This window comes from Malaclemys terrapin, chromosome 22 (assembly GCF_027887155.1).
Source record: "Malaclemys terrapin pileata isolate rMalTer1 chromosome 22, rMalTer1.hap1, whole genome shotgun sequence".
Taxonomy (NCBI): domain Eukaryota; kingdom Metazoa; phylum Chordata; order Testudines; family Emydidae; genus Malaclemys; species Malaclemys terrapin.
The window spans coordinates 13,759,714-13,774,797 of NC_071526.1; the positions used below are offsets into that span (position 1 = coordinate 13,759,714).

General features: G+C 40.8%; 1 protein-coding gene across 2 annotated transcripts in view; it reads right to left on the reverse strand.

Moving 5' to 3' along the window:
• Nucleotides 1–1,513: 1,513 nt before the first annotated feature.
• KHDRBS1 (KH RNA binding domain containing, signal transduction associated 1) overlaps nucleotides 1,514–15,084 on the reverse strand; it is a 28,818-nt gene continuing 15,247 nt past the window's right edge. The window contains exons 5-11 of one of the 2 annotated variants that reach the window (XR_008443028.1): nucleotides 14,676–14,809; nucleotides 13,500–13,704; nucleotides 12,355–12,422; nucleotides 11,868–11,926; nucleotides 8,948–9,137; nucleotides 6,321–6,380; nucleotides 1,514–2,015 (exon numbers count right to left, since the gene is read on the reverse strand). Coding sequence is in view for 1 of the 2 variants with exons in the window: in XM_054011554.1 (XP_053867529.1) it covers nucleotides 9,040–9,137; nucleotides 11,868–11,926; nucleotides 12,355–12,422; nucleotides 13,500–13,704; nucleotides 14,676–14,809 (564 nt within the window). In the remaining variant the exon portion in view is untranslated. Of the gene's footprint in view, nucleotides 2,016–6,320; nucleotides 6,381–7,846; nucleotides 9,138–11,867; nucleotides 11,927–12,354; nucleotides 12,423–13,499; nucleotides 13,705–14,675; nucleotides 14,810–15,084 lie in introns of those variants that run through there. The other variant, XM_054011554.1, reaches the window with a different exon arrangement.

Below are 15,084 nucleotides of genomic sequence, written 5' to 3' on the forward strand. Positions count from 1 at the left end.
AGAGTGCAGATGATGGAATATTACACAATCCGACAGAGGATCAGCTATGTCCTGGCTGGAGGCAACGCAGTTTATACAATTAGTGAACTCATTAAACAAGACAATACCAGATGGTGAAAGGGATCTGCTTTTCCAGCCTACAGTGTTCCTTTATGATGGCTATGCACAGAAAATGAATATTCAGACATCCACAAGAGCACATTTCTTAACTCATTAAAATGTTCTGTTCTATATGTAATTGCAAAGATTGTGGGTCCCAATTCCTGACTGCACATCAAACATTGAGTTTTAAGGTAGCAACCTGTGCATTTTTAGAGCAAACCTCCCACTGGGTTTGCTTGTAAAGCCAGAAATGGAAATAGCGGCTTAACTGGGAAAGAGGTGTACTTTCCATTTCAATGCTGACAGTTACCACTTCCCTTCCAGGTTCTGAAGTGAGTGAAGAAGCAGACTTCAGTGTCCTCTTTACATACATACAAAGAGACCCCTTCTGAAAGACAGGCTAGGTTAATTAATGAGATTGAATGTTCTCCCCTCAAGACAGAGTAGAGTATTAAACGACGACTGTTTCCCTTCTCCAGCTAGCCTACAGACGTCTTTCGTTATTAGTACTTCCTCTTCTTGCCTGCATCCCCCAACCAAGGTATTTCAATCCTTAATAGGCACTCAGTGTTCAGAGGCCCAGGGAGGAGGGTGTCCCAGCGTCACTCTCAGATTCCTGCTTGGACACCTTACAAGTCATCTAAATGCCCATTTGTTCTTTTGGAAGGCAAGGGTGTGGCTTAGTGTATTACTCTTCAAGAAGGGAAGGGGTAAGGAAGGGAAGAGTTGCCCTTATAATTATCAACTGTCGTCGGCTCTGCTGTAAAACAGATGGCACACATCCTGTATTAAATAGAAACCTCATTTGTTTTTGTGGTCAAATAAGAGACCAACTTTACTCTTAAAAACCAAGCTGGCCTCAAAATCTTGCATGCATATATTATAACAGGGGACCATAATTCTATCTGAATCCAGGAAGCAATACTGTGTCACAATTAGCTATCTAGGTAACTTACTCTTTTGTCCTACTGAACATATACTACTGAAGATTAGATCCCCTCTTATGCAGGGGCGTTCACAAATATGAAAAGCTATCACAGTGAAGTTGTAAAATAAGATAGATATTCACTTTAGTAATCCCAACAGATAGGAAAAAGAGGCAGACTGCTAGTCTTTGTAAAAACATGCTCTTAACTACTGTTACCACTTCCTCCTCCCACCTCAGTTTCCCACATCTATTACACATTGACAACGACAGCAAACTTTGAAGCAGGGGCTGACTTTTACTATGTCATAATGGGGTCCTGATCTTGACTGGGACCTCTAGATGGTATTGTAATATCAAAACTGTCATCCCCTCAGAGAAGCTCCCTTTGGTACAGTTGACTTTTGGACCTCAAGGATTATTATTTACAGGTAAAACAGGCATTTGTTTGATCCGAACCACACCCAATGGAAAAATGTGACGGGATAAGGGAAAATTTACTTTTAATAGATTCAAAAGATAAAGACCAGAAGAAACCATTATGATTATTTAGTCTGATCTTCGGCATAACACAAGCCAGAAAATTTGACTCAGTCCCAAGTCAAGCCCATAATTTGTCTAAACTAGAGCATCTTTCAGAAAATCCTCATAATCCGATTTTCATGTTCTAATTCTACAATCAGTACATACACTAGATCAAAAACAATCAGATTATTCCAACACTATAAGATGAATAGAGGAAAATGCTTCAAGCAGCATGTTCTCAAACCAGTTTTGGCAAATACAATTATTTACAATAAGATGTACATTCCTCCATAACACTAGCATCTTTTAGATAAACACCCAACATATGCAGGAAGTGTAATGCAGAGGCAAGCTGTATACATTCCAAATGGCAGTGCCACAAGATTCACTTCTACTGGATAAAAATCGGCACCATAATGGATGATCTTTATCACATCTTTTCCACCGGATATAAAGGTTGTGCCTAGTAGGAAAGAAATGGGAAAAGAATTGGTACAACAATGGAAATGGATACTATAGCTAATTACATTGCAAAAGAAATGTATTGAATAAATGGACCATGGAAATCACCCATATATAAACTGTTTCCCTAATCTATTTACACCAATGGACTAATACTTTTAGATAGCAAAGAGACTTCTGAAGAGAGTGACGTGTAATGTAACATTTCAACACCACGGTCATTCCCAACCTTCCTTTCCTATTGCAGAGGAGTAGGATTAGAGATGCTTGCGTCCTTACAGTTCCATGTAAGATAGATCTACTTCTATGTACTTATGTAGTCCCTACATATCAGGGTTTTTGTTTGTTTTGCAAAGCTGTAGTGCTTTATGGGCAATGTAATTAAGAAGGGACTGTTACTGTGCAATTCTATTCTTTTGGAAGTCTCAAGTTTCTCACTCCTGGGTCTCAAAGATCCAGTGAGAAATGGATCAGAAGCCTGAAAACGACAAGCTTTAGAGGGCTGCCTTTGGGCCTCAGTGGACTCTTCCGACCCCAGCTTGTAAGCAGTTCAGTCCACTGACGCCTTCAACAGTCAATTCCTTTTGAGTGAAGGTTGGGCTGGTGTCCAATGTATTGCTAGGTTTGCAAGGAGGGCAGAGACAATAAAATGCTTCCACAGGATAAGCAAATGAAGGATAATCACAGTATCCACCAGAGGGAGCATGTCAGCTGTCAGTGGTGAAAGTAAATGACAGCCAAAGGAATCATGAGACTCTCTCTCTAACCCAACAGGCTCAAGTTGTTCCATCAGCTGATGGGGGGGGGGGAGGGGTAGCCCTTCAAAACTCTTAGCTAAGCAAGCTGTGGTCAGGCTTGAAAACTTAAGAGTGAGAAGCCTGTGCCTGTATCTTTAACAAAACGAAACAAAAAACCAGCCAGTAGCTACTTAAACCTCAGAAACCCACCAAGGTTTGGTGGTCTGTTTACATACAAACAACCTTCATTTCTCCTTAGTCTTCTGCACATTCCCACTCTTCGGACAGTTTGGCAAGCAGAACACTAAAGATGGGAGGGAGGGAAATGGAGCCCTAATGAAACAACAATTGAAAAACTGCCCTGCCAAACTGAGTGTCAGATCTGGCTGCCAAAATCTAATACAGTGTTTCATGAATGTGGGAACTGAACTCCATGTGGCAGGTCTACCTAATTCAATAAGGGAGACGTGTCTAGCACACACTACAGACACCCTAGTGTAATGGGGTACAAGAACAAGAGGGGAGAGTGAAGCATTTCTATAACTCTCTTTATACATTGTCTAAGGTCATGTCTTCACTTACCAGGAATCGAGGCTGCTGCTATCAATGTAACAGGGGTCGATTTAGTGGGTCTAGCGAAGACCCGCTAAATCAACTGCAGAGTGTTCTCCAGTTGACTGGTACTCCACCAGAACAAGAAGAGTAAGGTTGATCTAAGCTATGTCCACTCCAGCTACGTTATTTATGTAGCTGGAGTAGTGTAACTTAGCTCGACTTACCCCGGTAGTGTAGACAAGGCCTCACTCACCTAGATACAAACTGAGCAGAAATAGATTGACCCTCAGAATGACCAGAGTAGGAAATGATTAAGGAGAGGACCTAAACCTCATAGCTCCATTCAAATAAGGAAGTGTTCTTTTTGCATCTACAGAATCTAGATTCTCCCTTATGTACAAGAGATTTTGGAAAGAATGCTGGTAAATTAATACAATGATTTACATGGAAATCTGAAATTTCTTTAGGAAGTACTTTGGGGTGCAGCCCAAGAACTATTTGTCCTTATAGCAAATAGCATAAGCTCACAAGAGGTTAAAATGGAGACATAAGTTATGTTAGAACTATGTTTAAATTCCTGGAGGAACTGGGTCTTATAATGGTGGCTATAAAGTTCAATAAACCCTTTAAAACAATTTTTTTTAACTAATGTGTTTGAAAACACAGATTTGCCATCAATCTGCACGTGGATAGCTGCTATTGCTGCTAAATGAACTTTAACGGAGGAGATGGACAAACCCATAACCTTTTAGGTATAATAATCTAAAATGGGTTTTGAATGGGACGTGAAAAATGGATCAACACTCTTATTAAATACCAACATAACAAAAAGGATCTTTATATGTTGCCATGTCGAGTGAGTTAGTCGGAAAGCGAATAGGAAAACAAGAGAACCCCACATATGGGATCTGGCACAACTTGTCAGCCTTTTTTGAAATTGGTTGAGAAGAGGAAGGATTGGTCCTTCTAGCTTTTGCTGGTTGTCAAAGTTCCTATACTATTGGCGAAGATGCGTTATTTTTTGTAGTCAAACTCAAAATGTTGAGCACTGAGTGGGTAGCTTCTTCCAAAGGTACTGATAGCAATTTTAAAGTCAACACCATCCATATCCACTCATCTGTGGAACTGAATTGCATCTTTCAAAGGATAGGATGCTGAAGATTCATCTTCAGATGGAAATGTATCACCTTCTGGTGTAATGTTCTGTTGTTGAAAATCAACTGGAGGGGATGTTTCTTCTCCCTCCTCAGGAAGCACATCTTGTACCAAAACAGAAGAGCACTCTCTAGCTGTTGGTTCTGAGAATCTCTGATCAGAATATCTTGGACCATAGATTTAGGTGGAAACTGCTCTGGAACCAGAGAGTCAGACCCTCCTTGTATAGCATGGATAAGTAGGGGCTGGCCAATAGGGCCAAAGCATCCATGATGGCATATGCCAGTCTTGCTAATTACCCCATTCTGGTATCAAATCATATGCTTCCTGTATAGAATGTCTCAGGGTGTCCACTCCAGAAGAAAGACCTATTTCAGGGAAAACTGTTGATCCTTGGATGCCATTATCAGAATTGGCTCCTCCCAAATGCATATCCAATAGTGAAACCATAGGATATATAACGAAGCTGGGATCTGGAGAATGGAAAATGGTGTCTCTCAGAGAGCCAGCTGGAATCTTAGGTGGTAGGGAACTGTCTCTGGAGATCTATCCCAGTCAAGCTCCCAGCTTGGTTTCTGGTTCTGGGAAAAAAAGACGCAGTCAACCTGTCCTCTCTTGTGGAACCACATGAATCTACACTAACTGTAGAAGTAGGAACCTTAGTAGTCGACATACTGGGTTCCACTGGTCTCTTTTGGATCCACCCCCCCCCCCCGATTGATCTGGCATTATCTTTAGATCTTGAAAAGACTGAACTCAGAACCGTTTAAGATATGCTTCAATTTGCCCTTCCTTTCCCTCGTAATCAAAGTGCTTGTTTCCAGTGGTCTCTCTTGAGCTTTATGTTCCTTATCTGGAACCAGCTCTTACGGAGGGAATATCTGTGGTGTTGGATCAGAGGATTTGGCAACCACAAGCCGAGTCAACTTGGACCTGGAGCTCTCTGCCAAAGCCTGAGCCTTCACTATTGAAGCCTTCCTGGATCCAGAAGTCCTCGGAGTTGATTCAGGTCTCCTACCCTTTCACTAGGACCCTCTAGCTGCATCAAATCTCTCAGGCTTGGCTGACAAGTGCTGATGTAACAAAAGGCTACTCTCTTTACAGGCCCAAGTAGTAAGGGCGCTAAACATAGCACAGCATGAAGGAGAATTCTTCTCTCCTAAGCATTTCAGGCACCGAACATGAAGGCTGGAAGCCAGGAAGACTGTTGGGTGACACTTTTAAAATCCATGCTTCTTGACGCATCCTTTCACTGCTGTGGTTGGAAGGAACTGAGGCTGCAGCCGGTGCTATGCCTCCTTCAGAATGTGTTCAAATGCTAGCTATGGAGAGGGGAGAGGCATGCGACCACTAAGAGGCACTGTTACCAGAAGGTGCCTCCATATAAGCTGTACCAGCCAGTGCTCCTTAAGAGTGGGAATACGCAGAGGACATGTGAAGAATGTTACTAGATATAACTGCTCCATTGCTGGAAGGTGGGGGTAGCACCTCCAACACGGCCTTATGTTGGCTTTGAAGTGAATCCTCTCTCCGCATCACAGCCAAGAGTCAGCTCAAAAGATCGCCTTGCTCTTGCTTTGCCACACTTCCACCTCTCCCCAGATCCATCACTCAGCTTCATTCTGCAGGAGGATCTGTGGGAGATCTCTTAGCAGGTGCACATTCACCCACACAACCCCCGCCTCCTTCAGTGACCACTACAAAAGCCAGTCACATAATTAGCCTTTAGAACAATCTAATTTATCTGTGTGCATATGAAGAGCTGCTTCTGTTTAGCACATCAGATGGCAACGCCTCCACCTCCCACACAGAAGATGTTAACAACTAGCCATGTGATGCAAAACTGAATAATAACCTACCCAGTGTTTGTTTGGCAAAAACATCTTCACCCAGATGATTTGCAGCGACGTTCTTGACTCCTGCAAATTGAGAAAAGATTGTGAGTTTCCTTAATGGAAAAACAGATTTAAAGAAAAAAGATCCTGCATGCAAATTATACAGGAAGGAAAACATGCAACTTAAGCTGAGCTCTGAACATTTCATAGTGAATATCAATGTTGGGGTCTAAGGGTCATCATTTTACATTTTAAATAACTGAGCAGAATTTTTTTGGCAGTAGCAGGACTATCTATATTCAGTGTCATTTTACATGTTTGAAATTTAAGCTTTCAGATTCCTTTTTTTTGCCCAGGTTACATTACAGTGCATTTACAAAGTGCACGATTATTGAAATTATTGCTAATTTATGCAAAAACATGTGGTCTTTTTTTAAAAACATCTACTTTTAAACATTTTTTTTTTTCAAATTTTACATTAACATTTGAAGAATTGTTTCAATAAAGTTTATGCAAGTTGCCGTCACAGTTTATGTAAAAGAGAAATGTGCTATTAAAAGCAGACATTTAGGTTACCTTTTGTTTTTTGCGATGCATGTTAGCTTTACACATCCTTATTCTCCTGCGATAATTTTCCTTTAAAAGGGGGGTATAGGGTGATCTTTTCATCAAGCAAGACATTATGCCCTGAAAGCTGACTCCAAACCATTGTTGAAAATTGTTATTTACATTTTAATAACAATCTACAAATACAACTTTTTGTTTTAAAGTATTCCCCTCAATCATGCACTGCTACAGGCAGTTTGGTTCCTAATGTTCTAGTGCATTTTTCACCCCCGAGCAGTTTATTTCTCCCCCTTACGATGTCAGATTTATATTTTGCAGAGAAGGGTAATACAACAAACCATCTCAAGTTTCTCTAAGCAGCATTTTACTTTAACCTATTATGCTTTCCCAGAAGGATATTAAAAGCATTCACCTGCCCCCTTCTCAAAACAATTGTGGGTTTGTAACTGGGCTCCCCAAATGCAGGCTACCTTAAAGCAGGTAGGCATCACCTTTAGACAAGGGTTAGTTGTGTTCAAAAACAAAATAAAGCTTCTTTTTTCCTCCTGTTGGTAGCTAGGTCTTGGATTTGTCAATCTTCATTTTGTCATTCTACTTTTAAACCAGCCATTTCAGACTCCATCTGGAGTCTGCAGAACGCTGAGGCTATCTGAAATCTGAATCATTAAACTAATTCCATCCAGCCCATAAACACTCCTTCCACTTGCCGTTTTGCAGAAGTCAGATTTCTACTCTAGTACTGGTTCAAACTGCTTTCAACAACTTCCAGGGGGTGAAAAAAAAAAAAAAAAGTTTTTTTTTCCTCCTTTTTAAAATTAAGCTCACTCACCAGCTTGATAGCTTTTTGTAAAGGTTACAGAAAAACACCATTTTTAGAATGTCTCCATATTTTAAAAAGACCATTAACTTTAGCATTAATTTAAGTTTATTTGAAAGAGAAAAGCTATTTTATTGTTCAACAAAAAAAATGACAATTCATCACATTTACTTTGATTAAAAAAGGACTAAACTTTATTGACAAACCGCTGCAGACATTTTGACAAGTTTTAGCTACCTATTTAGGCAGACTTTACACATGTAGCATTTAATTTTCAAGAACAAAGTGGGAGGACAGCGTACAAATCCAATTAGGACTTTAACCTATGTACAAAGTGAAATTTCTCATTTTTTCAGCTGCAGTGTCCCTTTTTATATAAAGCTAGTGTTGAGACACACTTGAACAAGTCACTGGGATTGCTAAATATTGACACCTTTGCCAATTTTCAACTCGCACTGTATTATCTGCCCCAAATATCCTAAAACGAGAAATCTGTAGTTTTACAGAATGCAAACCTACTATCCATTTAATAGTTTCGAATTTCAAACCCTGGGCAATTAGACAGAGCAGTGCAGTGATTTAAATTTGTTCTCGTCTTAAAAGTTCTCCGCACAGAACCAAGCTAAGAACCCCTTTACACTGGAAAAATCTGCTTCCCAAGCATCTCTCAACACCGCGTGTTCGGGGCTAGATTTCAAAACCCACATAAAAGTCAATTTTACAAACCTAATTTTTTTTTAAATCAATTAACTAAAAAAAAAAAAACTATTTAATTTGTTAGGAGGATCTTTGTATTAAAATTTAAACTTAAGATTCATCAGCAATCTGCTTTTAAGGAAAGTTTGACAACTGAGCTTACTTTTAAACGGTGGCAGCCACTACCGTTACATTATGGATTTTAATTCTTAAAAACAGCCCTGAATTTTGAAATGTAGCCTACTTTTGGGATTCTGCAACTACAACTTTTACGGGTATCTTAAAAACCAAACTTAAAGGTTAACAAAACCTTCATTTCATAACTGTTAAGCAAGCATGTCACTTTTGAAACTAACTTTTTTTTTAAACTCAACTTTTATTAAAAAAAGTACAGTTGTGTTTATATCTAAACAACAAAGAAAAGCACTCTACACACTTAAAAAAAAAATTTAAAGTTGGTCTTCTAAATCTATTTAACTCATTTTAAAATACTACGTACAGAAGCCAGAATGCAAGGTGAGGATGGAGTGGGAGAAAAGGGGGCCACGAAGAAAAACAGTTAGACAATTACTTGTCTGATGTGGGTAAAGCAACAGGAATCCTGGGAGATACAAGAATCAGTAACAACTGTTTGCTAGTAACTGATATTTTTCCCTCATGTTTTTAATAGCGTCCGTAAGGGTGCTCTCTGTAGGCCCCCTTCACTGGCCTAGCTGGTGGGGCCTTCAGGGAGGGCCTTGTTCCATTCCAGTCATCTTGGCCTGCAAAATAGAGAGCAATAAACGTCAAAGTGCACAGCACACTAACAGGATGAGATGCATGCATACAAGGGCAACAGCATAACTGCACTGTGTAGCAGTCAGAACACCTGCCTCCCGTTTCAATATCACGACTTTGTGAAGACCAGTGACATTAATATTCCTACAACTCTGTTGGCTCACAGGCCTTTATAGGTCACCCTTTAAGCTTTTATAAGACGACTGTTTATCTACAAGATCCCAGTGTCACATAGCTTCAAGTTCCACAAATATAAATCTCTACCAAGAACATCTAACTTTGCAAGCATTTAACAAAGTTAACTTGTATAGGAACCCCTTTGGAAGTCTGCAGATATGATACCCTCACTAGGCTCACACTTGAACAAACCTGATACCTTTCATCTATGAATAACAACCAATTAATTTTAGTAGATCTGAAACGGACTCCAATTCCTGAAGCAGCTTTGGCAGTCAGCCTCAGCTAAGGTCACAGCCATTAAAGCTCTTTCAGTCTGTAAGCAAGCTGCATTTTATAATCCATAAACTCTGATTCAGCTGTGCAGGGTACTGCTACAAGAAGCGTTTTTCTCCTTTTTAAAAATAAAAGCAAGGAAGTCTCCTTGCACAAACCTGCCAAAATGACTAAATCACTACCACTGCTCTGGGATGGCAGTCTCATACTGAACCCAGAGATAGAACAGTGTTTTCTGCCAGTTAGTAGCAGAAGGGTGGGACAGTGACTACTTAGGGATTACATTCTAGAAGATACCTCAACATTCAATGCCTGTCTCTTGAGATCAGGATTTCACTACTCGCTAAACATGGTACCTGCACCAACATGTATAACTGATTATGGTAAAAAGCTTTCAGTAGGACAGCTGAATTCTCTCAAAATCCTTTTGCCATATAAATAACTATTGAAACAAGCAAAGTTCAAATCTCATTCTCCTAGAGCTAGCTCAAGTCCCAAATATCCAAGATCAGCTTTTATTAAGCCTTGCGCTTGCAATATTCTTATTTTGCACATCTGCCACTCTCTGCACACGTCACTGGTTTCAGAGGAATAAATATACACCAAGCACTGAGAGGCAAGTGTAACACTCCATTCCACCACCGTGAAATGCATTTTGATTTTCCTCAAAGTGGCCTCCACACTGGCTGCACAATTTTTCTAATTTTGTTTTCATGAAAGCAGAGACCAAAGGAAATTACTGCGAATAAACAGATTAACTGTGGCAACTTCATGCTGAGTGTACGAGCAGTTTGGCCTTCAAATCTCAGACAACAGCACTGCTCTCTTACCAAATAGAAACACAAAAGCTTCTTTGTGTTGCATAACCAACACAAGAAACAAAACAAGGCATTTAACAGCTATTCTAAATGGAAGCAAGGAAGATATCCAGCATTACTGACAGCAAGTGTCTATTCATATTTAACTCAGACTGATGAGAAAATCTTTGGTTAGGCAGTTGAATTTAAACTCCATATAATGCAAGTATGGACCAGTATGCCACCACAAAGTTAAGCCTCACTTTCTGCTTGCTCCCGAAGCAGGAAGTATAATGCCATCTTAACATTTCATGGGACAGCTAGAGGCCTCCCTCTGCTTAATCATGGGACAGCTAGAGGCCTCCCTCTGCTTCTCTGAGCCCCGAAAATCTCATATACCCAATGCTAGCCACCTTTCTCCCCTTCAAAATACTTGAGTCCCAAGCCCCAGCAGGAGTACTTAATGGGATTCCCACAAGAACTAATTCTGTACCTGAACTGACTGTAGAGGCTGCTGAAAATGTGCTTCTAATACATCAAGTGGCTGATTGCACTGCTTTTGCAGCACTTTCAACAGAAGACCAGAAATCTCGCTCTTTGATACATGGCAGTGCAATTCACAACTAGCAAGCCAGAACTGCCTCAGTTTACTCAATCCTCCTAAATTCTTCATGATGCAATGCAATAGTAATAAATCAATATTTTACTACGGCTTCTCAAAGTGTTGTCTCCTATATATGATTTAAACAACAGCATTAGTTAGATCAGACTTCTTGTTCTATATGACCAGCGCAGATTTTGGGAAGTTACAAATGGAGTATTTTCATTAGCCAAACATAGGCCATATATACAGTCGCTACAGAGCTCTATTGAGTTAGAGAAAATTTAATGCTAGATTAAAATCCATCTTTCAAGCACGTATTTATTGCAGAATCAGTCTCAGCTGAAAGAGTTTTGAGGATTATAAGGAAGCAGCTGGAGTTGTGCATTCATCCAACTCAACAAAATCTCTGCAAGCCAAACTACTGTAAAAGCAATGCTGTAGGTGGGAATTCAGACCTCCAGCTGTGGCGTATTCCATGCACAAAACTGACCAATGCTCAGAAACACCCCACTTCTGAAGAAAAAAGTGGGGGGCACACAGTGGCTAGAACTCCAACATGGCATTCTACTGCAGGTCTTTAGGTAAGGCCACCTCTGCAAGAGTCAAACTAGATATGAGCCTAACAAAGCCATGATGTATGACCTTAGTTTGACTGTCACATAGACCTGTGTTATCTGTGGAATGTAAATATTTTTCCCCATAAAGGCCCCTCGGTCACTTTTTGGAACTATACCATCAGCATTTTCTTACTTTAAGACAGAAATTTTAAAGCAAGAAGAGATCCGATAAACTTCAAGCAATTCCCAACTGACTTATAGCCCCTTCTCTCCCTGTCACATAAGGAGTGTGTCCAGACATACCATAAGCTTCATAGGATTCTTGTGCCTCCCCATGTCCATAATCATAATATTCTGTGTCCCTGAAAGAGGAAGACAGGATGCGTTTAAGTTAGTTGCGTAGAGGTGAAAACATTTATTCACAAACCCCAAGAGCTGGAGCATTCAAATTCATAAGACCGTCAAGAATAATTCAAGACTTGCTTTGTAGTGCTTGAATTAGGACACCTAAAACCTCCCTACCACTTTGGATAAGTATGACCACTCCTTTTAAAGGTAGAGCTAAAGGCTAGTGGGAACTTTCTGAAATGTACCTTTCCGCAATGTACCTTTCCGCACATGCTGCTTGTTTCAAGCACAATAGAAGCCAACAGAACAAGGCACAACTGGTCTCAAAATGTTATTAAAATAATGGAAACATGTTTAATTTTACCTGAAAATTCTGTAAAAAGTCATGCAGAATTCTCTCTCAGGAATGGGATTAAAGGGGACTGAAAAATGACAAACTTACCCTTGGCCCTGGCTGTAGTAGCCTTCATATCCCTCATAACTCTGCTCCGCATATGTATCATCATAACCCTGAAACAGATAATGACATAAGGATGGATACATGTGGAGGGTGTCATTCATTCTAAGGGAAAGAGCAAAACTGAGTTTACTCTGCAGTCCTTTTCAGATGACCTTATCAATCCTAGCATGTCCCAGGGGAACCTTTATCTTGCAGTGAAGGTGAGAACATTAATCATGTTCACAAGGCATGCCAGAGTCCTCTAAAGTGTCCAAGGCTGCATTATGTCCACGCTATGTCAGAAGTCTCATAACTGGGTTCCCCAACATAGGATTTACAGGTAGACAGAACCCACTAGTTTTAACCAGAGCCAATGGAAAACAGGAGAGAGAGAGAGAGAGAGAGAGAGAAGACAAATCTCACTGCGATGGCCTCAAATATTTACTCTGGTGCTCATCTAAACCAAGTCATTGTGCTGTTTCTGTCTCTTTAAAATGGCAAGAGCAAATATTCTTAGCTTAGCAAAGAAAACACTCAGGGGTATGTCTGTAGTGACAACAACATTTTAACCAAGTTTATTCACATGTTAAAGTAAGTTCTTACCGTAGTTACATGGTCTGAAGACTCCAGTGCTCCCTGCTTCTACAAGCAGCTTTCCACAGAAGTGTTTTGATTGTTTTTTTTGCTGGGCACCAGTACTTGTGTTAAAATATAATCTTGGCCACACTTCAGTTGCATTGTAATTATTCCCCTCCAAAAAAGGGTTTCATTATGGCGCACACGGAAACTTATTAACAGAAAACAATAACCTCACCTCTCAGTTCAACCATTGAGCCTAGTGCTAGTGTTTGCTACTAAGCAAGGGCCATTAGTGCAATTGCTTTGTTAATACCCAACATTTAGGGTATGCCTACGCTGCAATGAGACACCCATGGCTGGCCCGTGCCAGCCGACCCGGGCTTGCAGGAATGTTTAATTGCAGTGTAGATGTTTGGGCTTGGGCTCCAGCCAGAGCACCTAATTAAACAGCCTGAGCCAGCTGGCATGGGTCAGTCACAGGTTTTTAATTTCAGTGCAGACATGCCCTTAGGATCCGTAAGTAATTGGCTTCTAGCTACTTGGAAAGAGTATGTATTAAAGTTTCTTACATAATCTTCGTAAGTTTCCGGTGCGGGTGGAGGAGGAAGTGGTATTCTCTGAATGCCTGCTGCACGAGCTCTTGGTACGGGAGCGCCCCTTACTGCTGGAGGAGGGGGTACACCACGGGCCACAGTAGCTCCTCTAGCTATGGCACCTCTCACTGGTGCTCCTCGCACCAGGGCCCCACGAGGAGGGCCCACCACACCACGCCCCCTAGGAAGAAAAAGGATTAGAAATAGCCATATATGTACTCTGCAAAAGCCACAACGATGTTCAAAATATCTAAGAATTTACTGACAGATCAACAGTTATTCGTTACGGGTGCTATAAAACGGATAACTGGATGCATAAATAGGATTATAATGCAACTCTGGTAAGAGATTAATGCTGCATAAAAACTACCAATATGGAACATTACCAAAGGAAAATGCAGAGACAACAGCTGAATACCCAAGTAGTCACCACTTCTAAACATCTTAAAAAAGTGTGGCTCTGCAGAGGTTGTCTGGTTACTACAAAAGTAGTCCAGACCTTTTCTTCATATTTATCATAGCTGATCAGGTGAGTAGGTTTGCTAAGGAGAAAGGGAACCCTGGGGTCTTACAAAGTCCAAAGAGGAGATGACTAACCACCCTTGAGTACTAAACACGTTTAGACACCAGCAAGAGGCTTCTCTTTTTATCCTTCATTTGGGATAAATGCTAGCTATACTGGCACTGTGTAGCATAGGTTCATCACTGATTTAGTCCAATGCATCGAGCAAAGCATCAGTGTCAGGATAGTAGCAACATCAAGCTTCCATGGGAGTTACGCACAAGCTGCAGATTCTCAGTGCCCCGGAGGACCCATTGACTGGGGATGATGAACCAATGAGCTATAGGTTTCAACTTTAAGTAGTTCTAGAAATCAGATGCGATTTCAGCAAGGTGGTTTTCTAAAGCTAATGCAATTCAGATTACAAAAGATTCACCAACCCCCAATTAAAAGTCTTATTACCCCTTTTCTAGCACACTCACTGCTAGAGCATACAAGACCATAACTCCCAATTTAATAAAAGCAGCCCTGCAATATTGGAAGTTTCAATATTTGGAGTTCAGACACACACACAAAAATAATAATTTAACCAGTTTGCTACATAAACAACAAGAATTTCCATCTCCAGCATCAATACTTTTGAAAGTTACCTAGGAACAGGTGGAGGAGGGGGAGCTGCTCCTCTTCCTCGCACAGGGACCCCTCGGCCACGTGCTGGTTCTGGTACCCCATTCAAATAGGACAGCTCCAAAAACTGCTCCTGGCAGATGTCATCCATCATATCCTGAGAAGAAAAGGGACACTAGTAGCTAGTCACCCCGTGCTCTGAGGTGTCAGAGATTAACATGTTAGAGCATCAGTTGCTGAAAACTGTATGAGTCACACCTCAAGCTACAGCAGCTGTCACAAAATATCTATAGTCCCCTTTTGAAACATGTGGGTTCACTGCCAGCCAAATGCTTTTGACAGAAAATGCCATGCTCTCCCCCAAAGGCACACTGGAAACTGATCACTGCACCCACACGAAAGCAGGAGCTGGATGCAGCCTGCTGAAGAGTA